We start from the raw sequence: 23,318 nt of genomic DNA on the forward strand, positions 1-23,318 counted from the left end.
TTCCAAAATGTAACATAACCAGAAACATGAAGACACTGACCCAACTTCACATGAGATCCTTTTATTACAAATATAATTTCTGCAAAAATTTATTTATGGTGCATTATGAAGTCTAACCTTTAAAAAAAAGCTTATCCAGCTGCTGTGTAATGCCATATTTTACAATGTAGGCTACTATAACTATACATCGTTCACTTTTCACAAGGATATGTGTTAATGATAAAATCTTGAGGAAACAGTACGATGATGTAAATAGTAGCATTTAGTCCATAAAAAACATATAAAAGGAATTCCCATAAAAATACTTTCACAGCAATGTTCAATATTGCAGTTGATAAAGTTTGGTCTCTAGATTCTGGTAATATAGGCCTGATTACCTCCCGCATCCCACAACCAATATTTTAATTAATTAAAGGTAAAGGTTGTTGGGCCAGAGAAATGCCCACCGGAAATAACAGGGGCTGAGACCTTGCCGCTCTCTCCAGCAGTGATAGTCTGCTGGATTCCGGAAGCCCCAGGAGCCCCAGGAACGTGAGATGTTGTGGAGACAGTGCTGTCTACCACAACTGACTGGTTTTGTACTGCACAAAAGAGAGAGAGAAACACTATTAGAAGTCTAAATGTGGTTTATATAGTGTGTAAATTGATTTCGATGAAATTGGAGACCCCCAGTATTTACAGTGTATGTGAACCCTTTGGGTCATTGTGTTTCATTTCATGACAACTGTTCAAAAACAGCTGCTCAAATAATGCAAAGAAATGATTATTATAATTATAATGTAAAGAAGTTATTATTCAGATTTAAACTCAACACTAATATCTGAACTTGAAGAGCATTCAGAAATCACTATGCTGAAATAACTTCAACGGCCAATCACAGCTCTCATGTCTCGGCAGGCTCTCCACTAGTCTTTCACATTGCTGTTGGGAATTAATGCCGTTAAATGGTCTCTTATTTTTTTTCCAGAACTGAATATTGACTCCTGTGTGTGTGTAGTGTTTTGCACTGTTGCTTTACCTTGTAAAAGTTTCTTCTGCAGCTGCTCGGCGAGACTGTTCTGTTGCATTTTCCTAAGAATCTCCTCAGCAACTTTCCCAGCATCTTGTTTGTACTGATCCTTCATCAGGTCCACAGTGTCCTCGCGGTTGGCCTTCTCCAGCTTGCACACAGGTATGGAACTGAAGCTGTTCACCACACCTTCCTTCAAGTACCATTTAAATTTTTTAAATTCCTCCCCCCGCATGTCCTCCAGGATGAATAGGAGCACTTCTGAGATGGTGGTCATTTTGCCTCACTGTGGGAGAAAGCAGGGATGAATATATGCCCAACTGATGTGATGCCAATCCAACTGGTTGACCTGTTTTGCTTCTGCCCAACATGATGTATGTTTTCATTTCAGTTTGATGGTTGAGCTGGTCTACTAGCATGGCTAGTCTGGTCAATCTGAATGACCATCATGACCAAGCTGGTTGAGCAGCTTGAAAAAACTAGTCCACCACTGTGAGGAGTCTGACCACCAGCTTGGTCAAGTTGGTCAAGACCAGTAGGCCCACTGAAGACTAATAAAAACATATGCTACATATGCTAAAACATATGGAAATGTTGGTTCTCTAAACTTTACTGGAGTAATTCTTTATTTTTCAGACTTTTTACTTCTACTTCTCACATTTTCCCCCAATTATCTGAACTTTCTCCTCACATTTTAAAAACAGCCTCGTTCTCCTATTTCATTTCCCTTTGTTTTCATTCCGGCTCGTCATCAATAAAAAAACCCTCTCCAGATAAATCTCTCCATCCGGAAAGTGAGAGTCTGTATATACAGTATAAACAGACACCATTCTGACTCCCTATTGGTTTATAAGAGATCCATCACACCTGCACACGTCCCGTCACTCTCCAGCAGCTCACAGCAGACGTCTGTAGTCTAGTATGAAGACTGTGTCCGTGGCAGAGACTCAAGAGAGCTGCAGTGAAACGTCCCGACTGAGCCCCACATTTACATTCCAATAAAGCTTATTGATCACACGCCTCTGAAGTCTGACTTTCTGCAGCTTTACAAAACTTCTAGACAACGACTCCTCATATTTTCCTCCGTGAAGCTCATGTTAATGCTCAGTAGAGCACAGAGACGCTCCTTTAATAGAGCTGATATTACTGAAATGCTTCATTTTCAATGGGCAGATCTGCAGCTGAAACAGGAGCCTAGTGCAGCCCAACATTTTTAACATCAACATTTTAATAGATCATTCTCCTCATTATGGCTTTTAGAGAAATGGAGACCCTGTGGTGCGGCCTAAGCTTTCGGCCTTTGTTTTCCTTCCATTACTTTTACTTTTCTACTTGAAGTAGTTCTGTATATATATATACATTTATAGAATCTGCAGACTATAAACAGCATAAAGTCCCAACAGCAATGTGAAAGACTAGTGGAGAGCCGGCCAAGACATGAGAGCTGTGATTGGCCATGAAGGTTATTATTTCAGTATAGTGATTTCTGAATTCTCTCAGAGTTCAGATATTGGTACTGTGTTTAAATCTGAATAATAACTTCTTTACATTATAATTCTTATCATCATTTCTTTGCATTATTTGAGCAGCTGTTTTTGAGCAGTTGTCATTTCTGCTATTACATAAATAAATAAATGCTCTAAATAGTAAGATTTTTATTTGGAATTTAGGGGAAATGTTGTCCATGGTCTACATAATGGTAAACTGATTATGTAGAGTGGTCTTTTCATTTTTTCCAGAGCTTTATTTACACTCGACACACATTTCAAGAAATGTTTAAAATCAAGAAAGAATTTTTTTTTTAAACTTTTTATACTAGAAATGAAAATGACGTGAGAATAACGTGATAGTGTCGGTACATCAGCTGAAACTCTGACCCAAAACACCAGAGCAAGTCCACAACAGAACGGCTTATGAAAAACAAAATGGAGCCAAGTCTGAGCCCAGATCTCAACCCTATAGGAATGCCTATAGGAGTCGTCCAAGGAACCTGACCGAGCTAAAGCAATTCTACCTAGAAGAAGGGGCTAAAATTTCTCCTGAACGATGAGCAGGTGTGATCCACAGCTACAGGAAGCGCCTGGTTGAGGTTATTGCTGCCAAGGGGGGTCAACCAGCTATTAATTCCAAGGGTTCACTTACTTTTTCTTACTTAAAAGTCAAGTCATGGCAAATTTATTTGTACAGCTTTTTACAACTGTTGTCGTAATCACAAAGCAGCTTTACATAATTAGTAATTAATAAAATACAGAAAAAAAGAAATAACGTAAGAAGACATGAAAGATCTAAGACCCCCAGTGAGCAAACCAACGGCTAAATAAATTATTGATAAATTATTGATTAAAAAACATCTACAGTGTTAAACTGCTCTGATCTGATAATCAAAATATAATACTCATGGTGTAGTAGAATATTAATATAGTCATGGCAGTGATGGTCAGAGTAATGATAGTTAACAGTGGCAGATAGTTAAGAGTCTGTTTAGCTAAGCTAAGGCTTAATCTAAGCCAGCTAAGGTTTAGACAGATGACCCGTGTGGTCATGCTGGTCATAGCTGTCTTACCTCTACAGTCCTACAGGTCCAGCTGGTCAAACTTCGTTGGTAGACTAAGCTAAACCATCCAACAGTTATCCTCTACACAAGTCAGGATTTTCTTAGAGAACTCTATGGGTTCTCTAAGTATCCTCTATGGGTTCTCTATGGGTTCTAAGTCCAGACTTTAGTTACCAGGTTTCTCTGGGGAGCGTTTGTATCCTCCTGAAGGTTTGATACACTGAACCAAACCAGAAGAAGCTCTCAGGGCTGGACCTGGCTGATCCGGAAGACAGCTTCACAGTCCAGCACAAACACAGTCCAGCTCATTTAGGACGAACAGGTCTGGATCCTGTAATTCTGGCTTACCTCCGACCTCAGACCTCCGACCTGAGACAGCGCGACTCCTCTGACTTTTGGGACTTCCTCAACTTCCTTCTGCAGCTACTTTCACTTTTACAGGCGCATCACTTCCTTTCTGTACATTGCATTGTCTGTAACAGACCTACAGTTTAGTGCTGTATACAATCAAACTCAATCAATCAATCCTGATTAAGCCTAATTAAGTTTAATATTAGTAATATCCGCATGACGTCATATTTGGCTTATCTCTCGTCCTTTACACTGGTGAGTCTCCTTTCTATACATTACAGCAGATCTTCACACGTATCTGTGCCTCTGAAGCCCCCTGGTGGCCAATGCTAGCATTAGTCCATCTCGTTTATGTGTGTATGTATATATGTATATTAGTCATAACATTAAAACCATAAAAAATAATAAAGAAAGTGTGAAGAACCCTGATGATGATCTGGTTCCAGTGGGTCCATCTGTCCAGGGGTATATCTACAACCGTCAGTTCTTAAAGGTGATGAATCAGGAAAAATGGACAATCGTAAGGATCTGAGACACTGAGGCGAGAATTCAACTGTGAGGTTCTAGACAATGACTGGGTCAGAACATCTCCAGAACATCAGCAAGCAGGTCTTGTAGGGTGTTCCCGGTATGCAGTGGTCAGTACCTACCAGAAGTGCTCCATGAAAGGACAATCAACAATGGCCGGCCAAGGTCTTGTGGAGTCCAGCCTTGACGAGTGGTGGCACAAGGGGGATTTGAGACGAACCAAAGTGTGATGCTCTAGATAATGACTGGTTCAGAACATGTCCAGAACATCAGCAAGCAGATCTAGTGGGGTGTTCCTGGTATGCAGTGGTCAGTACCTACCAGAAGTTCTCCAAGGAAGGACAATCAACAATGGCCACCCAAGGTCTCTAGACAATGACTGGGTCAGAACATCTCCAAAACATCATCAGGCAGGTCTTATGGGATTTGATCTGGTACACAGTGGTCAAAACCTACCAAAAGTGCCACCAGTGGCATCTCTGATGCTTGTGCAGGAACCTCCAGGACTTCCTCCAGGATGGTAGTCTTGGTGCCAGATATCTCAGACACCTTCAGAGGTCTTGTGAAGTTTGGTTGCATGAGGAGGACCTGCACAATGTTAGGCAGGTGGTTTTTAATGTTATGGCTGATTATATCGGTGTATAATTTAACAAATTCTGCTGGTCCTTCACTTTTATGTCTGACCTCCAGGGATGTTTATCATACAAGCCTTCAGATAGCAGTGGATTCAGCTTTACGTGGCATGCTTTCTTTCATGGCCCAATTACTCCATCCTGACCATCGGCCTAATCCTGACATTGAGCCTCCCCTTGCTTGTCAGATCAAATCTGCACCCCTGGTGGTAATCCACCTCCTCTCCAACAGAACACGTTCTTAAACCTCTAACACTGACACTGGCTGATCTGTTCAGGGCCTAAATCCAGAGCTGGACCTTCAGCTTCAGTATCAGGCTGCTCAAAAGAGAAAGGCATGAACCCAAAAACCACAATGTTTAATCAAACAGTGAAGCAAATGCATTCATAAATAATCATAAAATCATAAATAATAATAATAATAATAATAATAATAATATCAACAATAGTCACACAGTAAACATTAGTCATTTATATAACAGTACAAATGCTACAAATTATATGTCCAAAAGTTTGTGGACACCCCTTTTCATGAATGCATTCAGCTACTTTAAGAAGCACCCACAGCTTGTCTAGTCCCTGTAGAGAAGTACTGGCACCATGCTGCCTAAGGCCAGGCGTGGGCTAGAGGGGTATAAAGCCCCCCAGCATTGGTGGAAGAACTGTGTTCTCTGGAATGATGGATTGTGGTGGAGCTCCATCCAGCATTTATGGGACAAGCAAAAGAGTTGGAGTCCTGTCGCAATCAAATCCTCACAGCAATGCTCCTGCTCCAAAATCTAGTAGAAAGCCTTCCTCCCTGGACGGTGGAGACAGTTACTCCAACAGAAGCAGGATCAGCTTGTTTAATGGTCTTGATTTTAAAAGAAACAATGACTAAGCAGATGTCCCAATACTTTTGTCCATATAGTGTATTTTGGAATGTAGCATTCTAGTGAACTCTTTTGATCTGCTTTATGATATATCTTATCATTTAATCATTCCACAAATACAGATCAGCCAAAACATTAAAACCACTGCCATCTGAAGTGAAGAACACTGATGATCTGGTTCCAGTGGCTCCATCTGTCCAGGGGGTGGAGCTACATATTTGGCAGCGAGTGAAAAACAGTCAATTCTTGAAGGTGATGAAAGTGTAGAAGGTAAAAAATGGACAAGCGTAAGAATCTGAGACACTTTGACAAGAACCCAACTGTGAGGTTCTATACAATGACTGGGTCAGAACATCTCCAGAACATCAGCAAGCAGGTCTTGTAGGGTAGTCCTGGTATGCAGCACCTACCAAAAGTTCTCCAAGGAACTCCAAGGAAGGAACTTACAGGACCACAGGGCAGCTTCAGAGGTGGTGTGGAGTCCAGCCTTGACGAGTGGTGGCACAATATTATGCAGGTGGTTTTAATGTTATGGCTGATTTGTGCATGGGTTCCTAGTTTTTGCTAGTTCACCCGTCCTCCTCTGAGCTTTGTCTCTGATGGACAACAAATCTCCTTATGTGCTTCCATAGCGCTACGTCTCCCTATAGCCTCATGTTAGCAGTGTGGTTTTATCAGAAACTCTTAGCATCTGACCGCTAATGCTAATGTGAAACAGAAGCATTTCTGGCTGGACTTCAGACAAACAATCAACAGTTCTAATCCAAGACAGGCAGCCTTTGGGAGTTGAGGGAGGTTTCGGTGGTCCTGGAGATCTCAGTCTCACCCCCAAGGCCCGCCCCCTCCGTCGTTCTCATCGTCATCTCCGTCGTCGTCCCTCCTCTTCTTCTTCTTGTCGTCCACTTTGTATTTGACCCGGCGGATGGGGTCCGTGAGGCTGCGCATTTTGCTGTCGTCGAACTCTTCGTTCATCATGAAGTTCCTGTCTATGAGCTCCGCCCCTTCCTGCCAGTTGCGGAAGCAGTCCGGCCCGAGTATGCAGATTTCGGACACAGCGTTCTGAGAGAGGACAGAGCAGTCTGGCCGCAGGACCACCACCGTGGGCAGGTCTTCCACCTCAAACATCACCCCCAGCTCCCTGTGAAAGAGGCCATCACGCTCATGAACGTATACACACCAGCAACCATCCCAACCTCTGACCTCAGGGCGAATGGACCAATAGAAATGCTTCATGCATTGGAATGCATGGTTTCTGACGGTCTAAGCTGGTCATGCTTGCCAGCCAGCTTGGTGATGATTGGTTGACCACCATGGTCAAGCTTGGTCATGCTGGTGGTCTCAAACATCAACAGAACCTTATGCTAAACATCTAAACTGGTTAACCAGTCTACCCAGCTTGACCAGCTTAAGCTGGAGGACAGGACCCCATGTACTTTCTTCATTGGGGTCTTCATCCAGTGAAGCTGAGACCACCAGCATGACTAAGCTTGACCATGGTGGTCAACCAATCATCACCAAGCTGGTTGACAAGCATGACCAGCTTAGACCAACTTAACTGTTCATTCCAATGCATTTTGAAGCATTTCTATTAGTCCATTCGTCCAGAAATTCCGGTTTTGTTGTGACCGCAGATTAAACAGGTGAACAGGATATGACTGTTTTTAGCAGGTACTGTCCTGTAGCTGCTATTTTAAGGAAATTTAACGTAAATGCTATAATTTAGAGCTAACAGTATGATCCTGCAGTTTCTTACAACAGCTTTAAACTGTATTCCGACCGCAGGGCGATGATGGACAAGTCTAGTGGATAACAACACTGTTCTTCCCATAGCAGACTAGGATTTCATTCCCCATCCAGAACAAACACACCACTACACCAATAAGAGGCTCCTAACACCACATTCACTCCACGCTTGAGCCTTGAGCTCTAACTCTAGGATCAGCCTTGATTTGAAAAGAAACAATGGCTAAGCAGGTGTCCCAATACTTTTGTCACTATATTGTATTTTGGAATGTAGCATTCTAGCGAACTCTTTTGATCTGCTTTATGATTTATCTTATCATTTCATCATTCCACAAATACGAATCAGCCATAACATTAAAACCACTGCAATCTGAAGTGAAGAACACTGATGATCTGGTTCCAGTGGATCCAGCTGTCCAGACAATCACACCACTACACCAATAAGAATCCTTTAGCAAGACTCCTAACACCACACTCACTCCACGCTCATTCCTCATTACTCACACCCTACCCTGGAGGTCTACCACCCTGCAGAGCTGAGCTCTAACTCTAATCTAATCTAAACCCAAATCAGATAACCGAGGCTTTCAGAAGCTTCACAGCCAGGGATGGTAGATTAAACCCCTCTACAACAAACAGAAGATCTGCAGGAGCAGGGCTGAACACCTTCTACCTTCTATACCGTACGGCACGTTCTGCTGCTGAGGCCTGGGGTTCTGGACAGTTTGCTGATTTCTCTGAGACTGCACTGGGCTCCAGCTCTCCAGCAGGGAAAAGATAAAGTTCAGCAAAGTCTGACCTCCATGTCTTCTCATTGTTCCAAATGTAGGCAATCAGCCAAGATGAAGTATGGAGAATATCTCAGAATCAGAAACTGTCAGAACTTATATTGACATATATTGATATTGACACTTGAAAAGCAGCGTTTACAGGAAAAGTAAATCTCAGTGTACATTTAAAAAAGTTAAATTAATACATTAATTAACCAATTCAATACAATAAAAAAACACCAGATTTTTGGCCAAATAACATAAAATGCTCCAGTTTTTTTGTACCAATATAAAATCGTCCAAATATATATATATATATATATATATATATATATATATATATATATATATATATAATTCTGGATTAATTCTTTGCACCCTTTAAAAAATAACTACATTTTAAAATATAGTCAATCAGCCAAGACACAATTATAGAGAATATCTAAAAACTAAAACCTTATATCTGAAAAAAAAAACAGCTTCTATAAGCAGAGCAATAATCTGAACTTGTTTGAATGTGAGTTAATATAAGATCAAATTACATTTATTCATTTTGGAATGAATTCATTTTGGTCTTTCAACCAATAAAAAATGGGCAAATTCCATAGAAAAAAGGATGAATTCTTATGACCAATTAATCTTTTTTAGATAAAGATTTGAAATTAAATTTTAGAATCAGCCAAGACAAAATTGTGGAGAATATTTAGCAACTAAAACTTAAATTTTGATACTTCCCAAACAATCTGCCAAAAAAAAATAAAAAAAATAAAAATAATAATAATAATAATAATAATAATAATAATAATAATAATAATAATAATAATAATAATAATAAATAAATAAATAAATAAATAGAAACAACAACAATAACAATAATAATAATAATAATAATAATAATAATAATAATAAAGTATATTTTCTGGGAAGCAACAATCTGAAATGTTAATGTTAGTTAATTTAGGCTCTTATTATATTATAAGTTTATTTAATATAAATATTTATTAGTATATTAGTATATAAGTATTTATTCAGTATTTATTATAAGTGATTTTATTATTATAAGTGATTATAAGTGAAATGTATCAATTAAAAGAAAATGGATGAATTCTTATGACCAATTAAAAAACAAACTTATAGAATATAGTCAATCAGCCAAAAGAAGATTATGGATAATATCTAGAAACAAAAACTTAAATTTTTACACAAAACTGCTTCTACAGGAGGAGCAACAATCTGAACTTTTAATTTTAGTTTATAAAATACCTTATTTTAAGTGATGAACCAAGCTTTGGAGATACAAGGTTTAGTCTACCCAGCAAAGATATCCAAATCTATCTGAAACAACAACTCATTGAAGTGTGTGGAATTCTGCAGAGCATAACTTAAGCATGTTATAGTTGATCAACTACATTTGGAGGTTTTTCACTAAACTGTTTCTTTGATCTTCTAGAACAAAGGGAACCAGTTATAAGAAAATAGTTCATGTATTTCCCTGTAGATTTGTCAAATCATTATACTCATACTTCCTGTAGGTGTCCTCGTAGGGCAGGAACAGGCAGCGTTTGGGCAGCTCCTTCAGGAACTTCTCCTGCTGGTCCTCTGAGCTGTCCAGCGAGATGTAGAGCAGCACCAGCTGTGCTGACCGCTCCACATAGAACTCATCGGTCAGCTTTTTGAAGAAGTCCTTGAGCGTGGGGGCGAAGTCCTGACACCTCTCGCAGTCACCTGAGGCGAAGAACAGCATGAGGATCCGGTTTTGGAGGCGCAGGATGATCTCACGCTCTGTGTCCAGCTCATCCCTGTCCTTGTTGTTCTTCACCAGGACTTTCCCCAAGAACAGGTCTACCATGGCAGGTTCTGCCAAGAGAACAGTGGACATATTATCCTCCCACCTTCTTGCAAACTGTCTGGGTGAATTACTGTGGTATTTTGCTTTTTCAGTTCTAAAGTAAATTATTCAAATGTCTTATTTGAATTGTTCAGTGTCCACTATGAATTATTCAGTATCTACTATGAATTATTCAGTATCCACTGTAAATTATTCAGTATCTACTATGAATTATTCAGTATCCACTGTAAATTATTGAGTATCCACTATGAGTTATCAACTATGGATTATTCAATGCCTACTCTGAATTATTTGATATCTACTATGAGTTATACAGTATCCACTGTAAATTATTCAGCATCTACTAGAACTCTTCAGTAACTACTATGAATTTGTATCCACTGTTAACTATTCAGGTTCACTGTAAATTATTCAGTATCCACTATGAATTCTTCAATATCGAATATGAAATATTCAGTATCCAATATAACATATGCATTATCCACTATGAATTATTCAGTATCTACTATGAATTATTCAATATCTAATATGAAACACTCAGTATCCACTATGAATTATTCAATATCTAATATGAAACACTCAGTATCCACTATGAATTATTCAATATTCAATGTTGAATATGAATTATTCAGTATCCACTATGAATTCTTCAGTATCCTCAATGAATTCTTCTTTATCCACTATGAATTCTTCAGTATCCACTATGAAATATTCAGTATCCACTATGAATTCTTCATTATCCCACATGAACTATCCACTGTGAAATATTCCTTATCCACTCTGAGTTATACAGCATCTACTGTAAACTCTTCAGTAACTACTATGAATGATCCACTGTTAACTATCAGGTTCTACTATATAAAGCCTCTCACAGTTTGCAGAACCTTAAGCAGTACACTTGGTTCAGGTCTGTTCTACAGAAGCTGTGAACAGTAATCTACAGGGAGGCCTTCCCCACCGGCCCTGAGAAGCATGGCAGGAACCAGAGCCTGACCGCTTACATCCACCACTCTCTCTCTCTCTCTCTCTCTCTCACCTTTTGGGTTGAAGCTCCGACACTCACGAGTGGACCTGAGGTTCAGGGCAGACGGTGTTCACAGCTGAAGAGATGAGGGCTGGAGTCTGGGTTTCCTGGCCTGGCTGGTGTCGAGCTGTGACGCTGGACGTGCCGTGGCGTCCTCTCCCTCTGAGCGCCCGTGTTGTTGGAGATTAGGAGGGTAAATCCAGGCAGCAGACAGAGTTGAGTGTCACTCAGTGTGTAGGTGTGTGTGAGAGCCAGGGACAAGAGCCGGCACTCTGCGCTCCTGGACGCGACTCTCTGACCACTAAGGTGTCCACCTAATCCTATTTCCTGGTGGGGGAGAGTCTCGCACAGTCAGAGACATGGGCGGGGGGACGGACACCAGCTTCCGAAGATCAACCAAGACAGGTTTGGTGTCTGAAATTTGCTTCTTTAGCTATATGTCCAAATGTTTGTGGACACCCCTTCTAATGAATGCATTCAGCTACACACACAGCTTGTCTAGTCCCTGTAGAGAAGAAGTACTGCCAATAGAATAGGACCATCTGGAGCAGATCAACATCATGAACCTATCAGCACCATGCTGCCTAATAACACTAGGTGTGGACTAGAGGGGTGTTATAAAAAGCCCCCCAGCATTGAGGAGCTGTGGAGCAGTGGAAGAACTGTGTTCTCTGGAATGATGGTGGTGGAGCTCCATCCAGTACTTTTGGATGGGAAGAGTTTGGGGAGTTGGGGATGATGAGGTGGAGTGGGGTGGTGATCATCATCATACAACATCCTGACCTCACTAACGCTCTTGTGGCTGAATGCAATCAAATCCTCGCAGCAATGCTCCTGCAGAACCTAGAGGAGCCACATTATCTTCTCTGGACAGTAGAGGCAGTTACTCCCAATACAATACTGTCCCAATACTTTTGTCCATATAGTGTATGTGCTTATGTAGGCCACTGTAGGATTCATAAGGCTTTGCTTGTTGTTAGCTACATTAGCCTCGTATCTCCAGTGTGAATGAAAGAAGCAAATGTCTGACACCAACTACATTTGGGGTAAAGGTGGGCTGTATTTAGACCCCTTGCTTTAAGCCCCCCTTAGGAGCTAAAGCCGAGTAGATGTGGTGAAGGTGAGCATTTTGACCGTATGCCCCCCCCCCCTCTCTCTCTCTCTCTCTCTCTCTCTCCCCCTCTCTCCCTCTCTCTCTCTCTCTCTCTCCCCCCCCCCCCCCTCTCTCTCTCTCTCTCTCTCCCCCCTTCTCTCTCTCTCTCTCTCTCTCTCTCTCTCTCTCTCTCTCTCTCTCAGCTTTGAGAGGGATTGTGGTGAGTGTTGTCAAAGATCCTCTAAGCTTCCTCGGCCAAAAATACACCTGGGCCTTAATCCAATATAGGGATAGTGAGAGAGTGAGCGAGTTAGAGGGGGGGCACGAGGGTGTGGAGAGATGAAAAGGATCAATAAACGATAAAAGCACAGTCACTAGCTGGCCACTTTATTAGAAACACTTACATTGTACTTCCACTAACTGGCTTCTTTAATAGAAACACCTACCTTGTCCTTCAACTTGATGGCCACTTTATTAGAAACACCTACCTTGTGATTTCACTCACTGGCCACTTTATTATAAACACCTACCTTGTGATTTCACTCACTGGCCACTTTATTAGAAACACCTACCTTGTGATTTCACTCACTGGCCACTTTATCAGAAACACTTACACTGTGCTTCCACTCACTGGCCACTTTATCAGAAACACCAACCTTGTGCTTCCACTCACTGGCCACTTTATCAGAAACACCAACCTTGGGCTTGGACTCAGAATGGCTCTACAATAGAAGGGTTTCTGATAAAGTGGTCTCAAACTCGGTGTCCAGTCTTCGTATTTATCTTATACTCTTTGTGTGAAAGTTGCTATTTCGTTACATACGCTAAAGACAGTCTCTCTGCCACACACACACACACACACACACACACAGTATAGTTGCTTGTTAGTGGTTTCTGCAGATCCATATTTCTATATGAAGGATGTTTGGGCGCTCATTAACTCCTGCAGGCCTGAAGCGCTCAGCCCGGGAGTCGCAGCCTGTTTAATTTAGCTCCCTAATTATCACCTGGGTTCTCTGTAATGAGAGACACGGCGCTGATTACACTCTTTATGACCCACAACATGGAGCAGGAAAGTGTGAGTACATGAAAAGTGTATCACACATGGAGTCTGAAGGGTCTAACATGTGCTTTACAATCTGCTCCGAAAATACAAGAGCTAAAAAAGCACGGTCTGCGCTCGGGTCTGCGCTCGGGTCTGCGCTCGGGTCTGCACTCTCTAATTACGGGCTGTAAATTTGAAATCATTGCAGTGTCTCCTCCTCCCCACAATGTAAAACAATCAATAAAGAGGCAGCAGTGACACCCTGAGCTACGGTGACGGGTCGAGGTCGAGCGTGTCTCCAGCCCCAGGGACTAGACTTGTCTTCCCGAGGACGAGACTGAAGACAGTTCCTCCGTCTGTGCAGATCCTCTCCTACTTCACCATGGAGAAGATCCTGCAGTGTCATTATGAACTGTGGATTTATGATAATTCATAATTAGTAAATAAATACATTTAATACATTAATACATTCTGACCTTATTTTAGCTTCAGACCTTCGCTTCGCCTCATGCAGAACCAATATGATAGCTTTCCAAACACCACAGAACATTTCTAACCCAGCTAGAACAAAATGAAAAATGGTCAGTTCTATTCAGCCTGTGCTAAATTTTGTTCACAGCAGACTTTATGGTCAACAGAGACCATAATTCAGCCCTGACCAGACTGTCAACATGAGTGTTCCTCTAAATTAAAAACAATAAACTATGTATTAAAGTATGGCCTCTTCTCACGACATCACAGTTTCAAAACCCAGAAAACTCAATGTTGTTCTGGCCACTTTATCAGAAACACCTACCTTGTACTTCCACTCACTGGCCACTTTATCAGAAACACCTACCTAATGCTTCCACTCACTGGCCACTTTATTAGAAACACCAACCTAATGCTTCCACTCACTGGCCACTTTATTAGAAACACCAACCTAATGCTTCCACTCACTGGCCACTTTATCAGAAACACCTACCTCATGCTTCCACTCTACACTGGGTCTACATTCGGGACTGCGTGCCTGTTCACAGCTCCATCATCATATTAGGGTGTAGATGACTCCACCCTGTGATGAGGTGGGTGTACATGGAGGAGATCCAACATCCAGCAGCACAGCATGCCACCAACCGCACCCTCGATATAGACAAGACCACAGCTCTCATCACGGACCCCCAACAACCCACAGGCAGCAGTCACACCCTGAGCTACGGTGACGGGCCGAGGTCGAGCATGTCTCCAGCCCCAGGGACTAGACTTGTCTTCCCGAGGACGAGACTGAAGACAGTTCCTCCGTCTGTGCAGATCCTCTCCTACTTCACCATGGAGAAGATCCTGCAGTGTCATTATGAACTGTGGATTTATGATAATTCATAATTAGTAAATAAATACATTTAAAATGCTCTCAGTTTTGGTGTAAATTAGTTATTTTGACCCTTTTAAACTGTTACTTACGACCATTCACAAACTAAAGGCCTCGAATTTGGTCAAAATGTTGCATTTGTACTATTGATAATTAATATTATCAATGTTATTAATTAATAAAAAAAATAGCCTCAGTACATTTTTAATTCACTTCAATTCAGATTCATTTCTACAGGCTTTTCCACAAAGCAGCTTTACAGAGATCCGGGTCCGAGCCTCTTCTGAGCAGGACTGAAAAGCCGAACCCGTCCTCCTCAGGTCGACATTATTAATAATAATAATAATAATAATAGTAATAATAATAACAATTACATAAACAATAAAAACAGGAATAAAAACAACAACAAAACTAAACTGAATGAAGAAGAAAACAACAAATTATTTAAGAAGAAAGGGGGCAGCAGTGGTGCTCAGTGGTCAGAGCTCCGGGCTGTTGATAACAGGGTTGTGGGTTCGAGACCCGGGCTCCACAAGCTGACACAGTTGGGCTCTTTGGGCAAGGTCCTTCACCCTCTCTCTGCTCCCCGGACGCTGGAGTTGGCTGCCCACCGCTCTGGGTGTGTGTGTGTACTCACTGCCCCTAGTTCACTAGTGTGTGTGTGTGTGTGTGTGTGTGTGTTCACTACCACAGACGAGTAAATGTGGACACATTTCGCTGTACAGTGACAGATATGTTCACTGTTACCTTTATCAAATGTTCCCTCAAGCCATACGAGAAGAGTCTGAGAGCTGAGATGATCAAGTGCAATTTTAGATTGACCCCTTTTTACTGTTAGATAATGGCCTAATTATTGATACAAATTGTATAATTATGCCCTATATTTGACTGAACAAATGATAATTCATAATTAGTTTAAAAACAAACAAAAAACAAACAAACAAAAACAAACAAACTTAGTTTTAGTGTAAATGATTTATTTGATTTATGCCCCTTTTTAAACTGTTTATTGGTGATAATTCACCTCCCCCCCCTCAAAAAAAAGAAAAAGAAAAAAGGGCATCAGTTTTGGTGTGAATTGTATATTTATGCCCTTTATGAACTGTTTACATATGATAATTCATAATTCACACAGCTGTTGGTCTATAGTTCACACTTTCTTAAACCAAAGAAAATTTTCTAAGAATATTTAATAATAATAATAATAATAATAATAATAAAGAATATTTAAGAATAAAAAAAGTCACCAATTTTGGTGTGATTGTATATTTATGCCCTTTGTGAACTGTTTACATATGATAATTCATAATTCACACAGTTGTTGGTCTATAGTTTATACTTTCTTAACCCAAAGAACATTTAAGAAATATTGAATAATAATAAGTAACAATAAATAATATTAATAATAATAATAATAATAATAATAATAATAATAAACAATAATAAATAGCAATTCATAATAATAATAATACATTCATCAGTTTTGGTGTAGAATGTATATTTACGCCCTTTATGAACCTTTATAATAATTCACAATTCACACAGTTGTTGATCCATAGTTGATATTTCTACACTTTTTTAACCCAAAGAAAATTTTATAAGAATATTTCCTGGATTTCAATCTGACCCACAGCAGTGGTGTTGCCGGCCGCTCTGTTACTGTATTACAGTCCAATAAGACGAGAGGGAGCTCACCTCACCCTAAACCTGCTGAAGACTTTCAGAACAGACTTTCTACTGGATTCAAGAGAAAACTCTGAAAAGTTTAAGAAACACTCTTTCCTTTATTGTGTGATGTAAAGGCACGTCTCGATAAATATTCAACGACAAAAGTAACAGAAAGTGAAAGTGACGGACATGAAAAGAAAAGGAGGATGAACGCAGGTATGGGTTACTTTATTTTTCTATAACCAAAAAAAAAAAAAAAAGGAAAATTTTACATTTAAAAGAAAAGCAATACAATCTGAACACAACGAGGAAGACAGCGAGAATAAAAAAATTAAAATAAAATAAAAAAACAACAAAAAGAAAGAAAAAAAAAAGAAAGAAAGAAAGAAAGAAGAGTCTCCCACTGTGGCCTTTCACCTGTGCAGTTCACACACTGGCCAGCAGGTGGAGAGCTTCTGGCTCTACTTGGCAATCAATCAATCATTCAACACTGTTACTATCTGCTCCGTATTTACAACGACACTGATGAAGCTGGTTTAGCGGGACGAGCAATAAATTAGTGATCTGCAAGCAGGGCTACTTTACACTGTACGGAGAGGACAGGACAGGACAGGACAGGACAGGACATCTGTCTGAACCCTAATTATTCCTCAGGCAACATTTTAACCTCCATGGCGCTGATCTAAAATTGCTCAGGTTAGTAGAAAACACCACCTTCTCCTCACACACACACACACACACACACACACACACACACACACACACACACACACACACACACACACACACTGTGTTTAACAGTTAAAACGAGCGACAATAGAGGATCAGATTAGTCTCAAACGCTAAACGAGTCCAACAGATGTCTTGAGTCTCGGGTTTTGGTTGGAGGACATCAAGCTGAATCTCTGTTAAATTAGCACTGCGTTAAACCTTAAGCTTAAACTCTGCATGCAAAGTCTGATGGTCACTTTTATTGGTCTAGTGCCTCAATCTAGCCATTCCCAAACAGGTTTATCAAAAAATAAAAAAAAATAAAAAAAAAGTAGTAGCATATCGCCGTCTCACAAAAACCTTGTATCTCCATTATTGTCTTTATGACCTTTCTCCATAACCTGAATCAGGCAGTTGTTGTTTTCCTTGATACAGTGTATCCCAATCTCCTAAAAAACGGACCCAATAGAAATGCTCCAAAATGATTAGCAAGGTTTTTTTGTTTCCGCATTTTCCTGTAAACCTGCTGTTCTGGAGATACAAGGTTTTGATCCGAGAGCAACAGTACGAAGACACCCAAATAAAAAAACAAAATAATAAAATAAAAATAAAATAATGAACCAGTTTCTCAGTTCTCCCAAGATGAACAAGCTTCAAAACAAAAGGCTAAAACTGTCCTGAACAAACGTCACAATTATAATTTAGAACCATGCCTGAGGTGTCAGTCAAGTATTCCAGGCCAACCCCCTGTCCCACACACACCAATCAGGAGCTCACAACCCATCCATAGTCTTTAGGCAATACCGGACCTTTTCAGTCGTAACAGATCAACGGGAGGATGTTCCTCCACCGCTTTGCAGGAGGGAGCTCCACTATGCTGCAGTTACTATTATGCTCTTACTTATTGGTGGCTTGGCTGTAGAGCTCTAAGTTATGAACAGCGCCTCAGAAGAACGCAGGAACTCTTCAGAGGAGGGTTCTTTGGAGACCAGCTTTTATAAAAGGTTGAACGAGTGTCAGGAACCTTTTAAAGGTTTAAAGAACCTCCAACCGCCCACTTCAGAAGGTCTTGACTGGCTGAATGGAGCGTGTTAGATATGGGTTGGAGACCACTGGAGTAATTGGTTCCATTGGTATACAACCTAAAGTTCTTTAACGGTTCTTTAGAAGGTTCTTCTAACACTAAAGTCAAACCCTTAATGGTTCTGGAATCTTCTCATTACATGAAACTGAAAGTGGCCCATCACATTAGGAATGACGGTCCTTTAAAAAGACCCATCCATTGAAGGTAGAGGCGTTCTTCTGCGGCATCTCCAGGTTTAAGATGATCTTAGTTAGGCCAGTCTGTGCTGCAGCATCATCCGGAGCTCACTGCAGGTCTGCAGCGTTGATAAAAGTGTATTATATAAAATAGAAACATCTTAATTACAATAAAGTGTTCTTCAGTATCCTCGCCATCCTGGAACCCCAGTATTACTCCTTTGGCATTGGTCCCTTCTCTTCTACCCAGCCACCCACCGAAAACCCTCCATATGCCAGGTTTCATATCCCAATGCAGCAATTTTGGTCTCTAGGTCATACACGCTCCAAAAAATAGAGGTTTTACATCGGGTTTGTTGAGCGATGCCATAAAAGAACCACTTATAATAACCATTTTTTTGTAAAAGAGTAGATTTTTAGGTTTACCGAGCTTTTAGACTCACAGCTCCTTTACAAAAATGCTTCTTCTAAGGCATCAATCAAAAATCTTTATTTTTAAGAATGCAACTTTTAACTGAGCATAGTCAATTTTGCTATTCTGAGTAATTTTTGATTATTTTATTTTTTAAAAAATAATTAATTCTTAGTAATTATCAGATAATAAAATACATTTTTGGTACTTAAAATACTCCTATCAATTAGCATGATGCTAACTGCAGGCCTAAAACATCCCACACTCCTCAAACTGAGTGGAGATGCTCAGTAATCTCTGCTAGACTTGCTTACAGCACTGAAAAACGACATTAGCAAGTGAAATCCTCTGAAATGTGGTCTAAATAACTGGCTATTGTCACTGGGAGATCACTCAAGTAATATTTTTAAAATAATTTGATTTGTTTAAGTGATTTTAGCTGCTAAAAGTGTTGGGCATGATCTGCCAGTGAAATAAAACACTTTCAGTAGATAAAGTGACCCAAAACACTATAGTATAATAATCTTATAATAACCTTATAAAACTGAAGAATTGACTTACTAGTGCAGCAGCTCGCAGTGCAGCTCATACAACAGTCTTACAACACAAGTCATGGAGACATGGCGAGCATTTGTTATGCTGGATTTAAGATGATGGCATTTCTTGCAGTGCAGCTCTGAAGACCACCCCCCAACCCCACCCCCAACCAGTCCCAGTCACTCAGAGCTCGTCCCTGGCTGTGCTGTCCAGCGCTGACTGCAGGACGTCAGAGTTCTGGGCCTCGGAGCTGAGCTCCTCCTGCTCCAGGGTTTTGCGGGAGCGGGCCCGGTCCCAGTCCGTCCGCACCGTCTCGTTATCCCACACCGTGGACGTCTCCGTATCGCTGATATATCCAGGGTCTCCTGTGTAGTGAGTGGGGAAGACCAGCAGGGGCTCAGCCGAGAAGGCCTGCAGATCCCTCGGCTCAAACGGCTTCATGTAGTCCTCCCTGCAGAAGAACGGAGAGAGAGGCTTGGTTAGCTGGTCCACCGGCTCAACCCACCTAAACCCACCAGGTCTTAGTCCACTTCAGGTCAAACTGGGCTTTAGAAATATCTGTTTTTGTAGAACTGACCTTAATATTCAAGAGGAACTTTGGATGGAAGTGGATATTGGAAAAGGCAAGGGAGCATTAAAATTTAAAAGGTAGCATAAATTAAACAGACATTTTGCTTGTTGTTTCCATGGTAACACCATAACAATTACCTGTCTGACAATTATTTTTCCATTTTTCCATTTTTTTTTTCATAATTAAGATGTACAGATGCATTTCTAGAATTGATTTTACCCTAAATGGTAAAATCTCTGAATGGATTTATGTATAAAAAAATAATAAAAATAAAAATAGTACATTTAATGTGTATTTATATAAAGAGGATTTTTTCCATAACATATGTTAGCATAAATAATGCTATAATGCACAGTTTTAAGTAGTTTGGATCTAAATTGGTAAAATAATTTATAATTTAATAATGGTGTCATAAGTAAACCTTCTGAAAGCATTAATGTACAGAGAATGAAGACGTTCACCGTATACATACCCTATATACCTGTAGTTGCTCTGTGTCAATAATTCTGGATGAATGGACCAATAGAAATGCTCTAAATTACTTTCGCTTCTCCTGTAAAGTTGCTATTTTGGAGATACATGTTTTTATTAGACATTGACTGTATATTACGCCTATCTAATGCACATTAATGTCAAGAAAATTTAGTCCAAGTGATTTGTGGTAATTTCTATTGGGCCATTTATCAGAAAATGTTCACACAATGTAAAAAGCAGCTGCTGGTTTTCTAAAGGTGCAAAGTTACCAGTTTAAATATTAGAAAGATTGTAATAAGTAGAGAAATTTCTAAACAGCATAAAATAAATATTTTCACAAAAACAAACAAACAAACAAACAAACAAAAAACGCTCACCTCAGATTTATCTGAGACGCTAACCGAGATTGCCAACAAACACTGGACTTGGACGGTCACCAACCTTATCTGTAAATCTATGCCAATATCGTCCTTCATTGGCTTCAAAAATCCACTTAGTAATTTTAGTACTTAAGGTTTAAGTGATTTTACCTACTAAAACTGAGAAATGATGCTTGAAACCAACAGAATAATCTGCCAGTGGTTAAAATTAATAATTAATTAATTAATTAATTAATTAATTAATTAATTAATAAATATTATAATATTGTTTCAACAATGTAAAAATTTGGATTTTTTTAACTAGTGTAACAGTTTGCAGTACAGCTCATATAACAGTCCTAGAACTCAAGCCGGACATGACGGGTATTTGTTATGCTGGATTTAAGACGATGGCCTTGGACTTGGACAGTCACATCTGTAACATATATGCCAAAATCTTGGCATTCAAGAAATAACAAAAAAATCCAGTAAAAAGCTTCATTATATTTATTTAAATAATTATATATATATATATATATATATATATTAGAATATTATAATTTGTATTTTAGAATATTATAGTTTATTTTAATATATTAATATTATTTGTTTATCATCACAAATATAAAACTAAAACTCTGGAGAAGTTCATGTTTGTGTTTATAGACTCAAGTAGGTCACACCTTGTTCACAGAGAGTTTATAGTCCAGTGTATGTTAGCAGCGCTAGCCTAGCATCTTCCCCTTATGAAATAAAGCAGCACACATCAGATACCAAACATGTCTGACTACATCGTACCTTCAGCTTTCACTGAACTGGTTCTTTAATCACTGATCAATTATACTGATATTTTATTATTGATTGACGATCTGGCTGGTGTATGAAGCTGTGGACTGAGAATAAACACTAGCTTAACGCTAAACTCTTCTTACACTGGGTGCTTGTTGTACATCACAGGTAGGAACTCGTCGACTGGAAGCATCTTCTTCAGAGGCTCCGCCCTCAGGAGCTTCTTAGCACCTTGTAATGAGATCATGTAGCCCAGTGTCCAATAGGAATAGTCCGCTTCCACCAGGTTGTGGATGTTGGGCACGGATTTCTCCGGACGGTCCACCTGCATCCTCTTCCTGCCGATATAACTGCATGGGGGGTATATCAGAACACATAAAAGTCAAATGACAGATGAAGAAGCCGCCACCCCTCTCATTATCCCCCGGGTGTAATTAAGAGAAATTACACCCTGAGCAATGAGACGAGAGCTAAAAGCATGTGCTAAGACAGACAGACAGAAATCCACCCTACATAGTGTCTGTAAGGAGAACAGCAGATACATTACGTGTCCAATAGTTTGTGGACACCCCTTCTAATGAATGCATTCTGCTACTTTCATTTGCACCCATTGCTGAATTCAGATGTGCAAATGCACACAATGCGACATAGTTTATTCAGTCCCTGTAGAGAAGAAGTACTGCCAATAGAATAGGACTCTCTGGAGCAGATAAACATCATGACCATATTGGCTCCATGCTGCTTCCATGCTGAGGAGCTGTGGAGCAGTGGAAGAGCTGTGTTCTCTGGAATGATGGTGGTGGTGGAGCTCCATCCAGTACTTTTGTATGGGATGAGTTGGAGATGATCATCATCATTATCATCATCATCCTCCAACAGCCTAACCTCATTAACACACTCATCACTGAATGCAATCAGATCCTCACAGCAATGCTCTGCTCCAAAATCTAGTAAAGTCGTCTTCTTCTCTGGACAGTAGAAACAGTTACTCCCACAAAAGCAGGATCGGCTCTTTCTAATACTCTTGTTTTTAAAAGAAGCAAGGAATGAGCAGGTGTCCCAATACCTTTGCCAATTTCGTGTATTTGGCTGAAGCTCTACTAAGAGTTGGATTACAGATATTCAGTCCCAATAAAATTAGTTTCGCACAGCAGTTTAGAGGACACCCGGACTAGCGCAGGAACGTCCTGCTCTGGAATGGAGAGATGAGAAGTTCCTGCCAGAAGAACCTGGTTTAATTGAGGTTCCGTCTTGTGCCGTCTGGCTTTGAGAAGATCTAGAAATTAGAGCCCCTTTCACACATGAGAATTTACTGCTGATTTACCAGAAAGGAGAGAAACCTAATGCAACTCTTAAGACCTGCTTCCTTTGATCTGTTCCCATACACCAACCACTGCCGGTCAGTGTTTCCATGGCAACACTGACCTTTCAAGCACTCCTCCTTTGAACTGTCCCTTTGACCAGATGCTTCTGGCAACCATCATCAACAAGCATGTTTGACTAGCCTGTACTACATGTCCAAAAGTTTGTGGACACCCCTTCTAATGAATGCATTCAGCTCCTTTAAGCTGCACCCATTGCTGACATGGGATGTGCATAGAAGTACTGCCAATAGAATAGGACTCTCTGGAGCAGATCAACAACATGACCCTATCAGCTCCATGCTGCCTAATGCCAGGCGTGGGCTAGTAGAGGAGTGTATATAAAGCATATGGACAT

At 40.2% G+C, this 23,318-nt stretch overlaps 3 protein-coding genes across 4 annotated transcripts in view; all 3 read right to left on the reverse strand.

The window, feature by feature from the left end:
* Positions 1-52: 52 nt before the first annotated feature.
* Positions 53-3,979, reverse strand: LOC140535712 (caspase b). Of its 2 annotated transcripts, none has more exons than XM_072657166.1 (3): positions 3,912-3,979; positions 1,019-1,295; positions 53-581 (listed from the first exon to the last, which is right to left on the reverse strand). In XM_072657166.1, exons 2-3 carry the CDS (start codon positions 1,284-1,286, stop codon positions 406-408), a joined length of 444 nt encoding a protein of 147 aa, XP_072513267.1. In that variant the 5' UTR covers positions 1,287-1,295; positions 3,912-3,979; the 3' UTR covers positions 53-405. The 2 variants fall into 2 exon arrangements, with proteins under 2 accessions (XP_072513267.1, XP_072513266.1); XM_072657165.1 differs by lacking the exon at positions 3,912-3,979 and adding an exon at positions 3,738-3,902.
* Positions 3,980-6,768: 2,789 nt separating this feature from the next.
* nxnl1 (nucleoredoxin like 1) lies at positions 6,769-10,320 on the reverse strand. The gene is made up of 2 exons (XM_072657168.1): positions 9,983-10,320; positions 6,769-7,084 (listed from the first exon to the last, which is right to left on the reverse strand). Exons 1-2 carry the CDS (start codon positions 10,306-10,308, stop codon positions 6,769-6,771), a joined length of 642 nt encoding a protein of 213 aa, XP_072513269.1. The 5' UTR covers positions 10,309-10,320.
* Positions 10,321-19,504: 9,184 nt separating this feature from the next.
* colgalt1b (collagen beta(1-O)galactosyltransferase 1b) overlaps positions 19,505-23,318 on the reverse strand; it is a 25,589-nt gene continuing 21,775 nt past the window's right edge. Inside the window, exons 11-12 of the mRNA XM_072657169.1 lie at positions 21,743-21,949; positions 19,505-19,857 (exon numbers count right to left, since the gene is read on the reverse strand). Coding sequence (XP_072513270.1) covers positions 19,590-19,857; positions 21,743-21,949 — 475 coding nt within the window. The 3' untranslated portion in view covers positions 19,505-19,589. The remainder of the gene's footprint in view (positions 19,858-21,742; positions 21,950-23,318) is intronic.

Source organism: Salminus brasiliensis, chromosome 15 (assembly GCF_030463535.1).
Source record: "Salminus brasiliensis chromosome 15, fSalBra1.hap2, whole genome shotgun sequence".
Taxonomy (NCBI): domain Eukaryota; kingdom Metazoa; phylum Chordata; class Actinopteri; order Characiformes; family Bryconidae; genus Salminus; species Salminus brasiliensis.

Bases quoted from the DNA above. Each gene is read 5' to 3' on its own strand.
- nxnl1 (XM_072657168.1), bottom strand. From the start codon at position 10,308: ATGGTAGACCTGTTCTTGGGGAAAGTCCTGGTGAAGAACAACAAGGAC. The intron at 7,085-9,982 runs GTATGAGTATAA...CCTCTTTCACAG, and splicing joins TACGAGGACACCTACAGGAA to GGAGCTGGGGGTGATGTTTG.
- LOC140535712 (XM_072657166.1), bottom strand. From the start codon at position 1,286: ATGACCACCATCTCAGAAGTGCTCCTATTCATCCTGGAGGACATGCGG. The intron at 582-1,018 runs GTAAAGCAACAG...TCTTTTGTGCAG, and splicing joins GCAGAAGAAACTTTTACAAG to TACAAAACCAGTCAGTTGTG.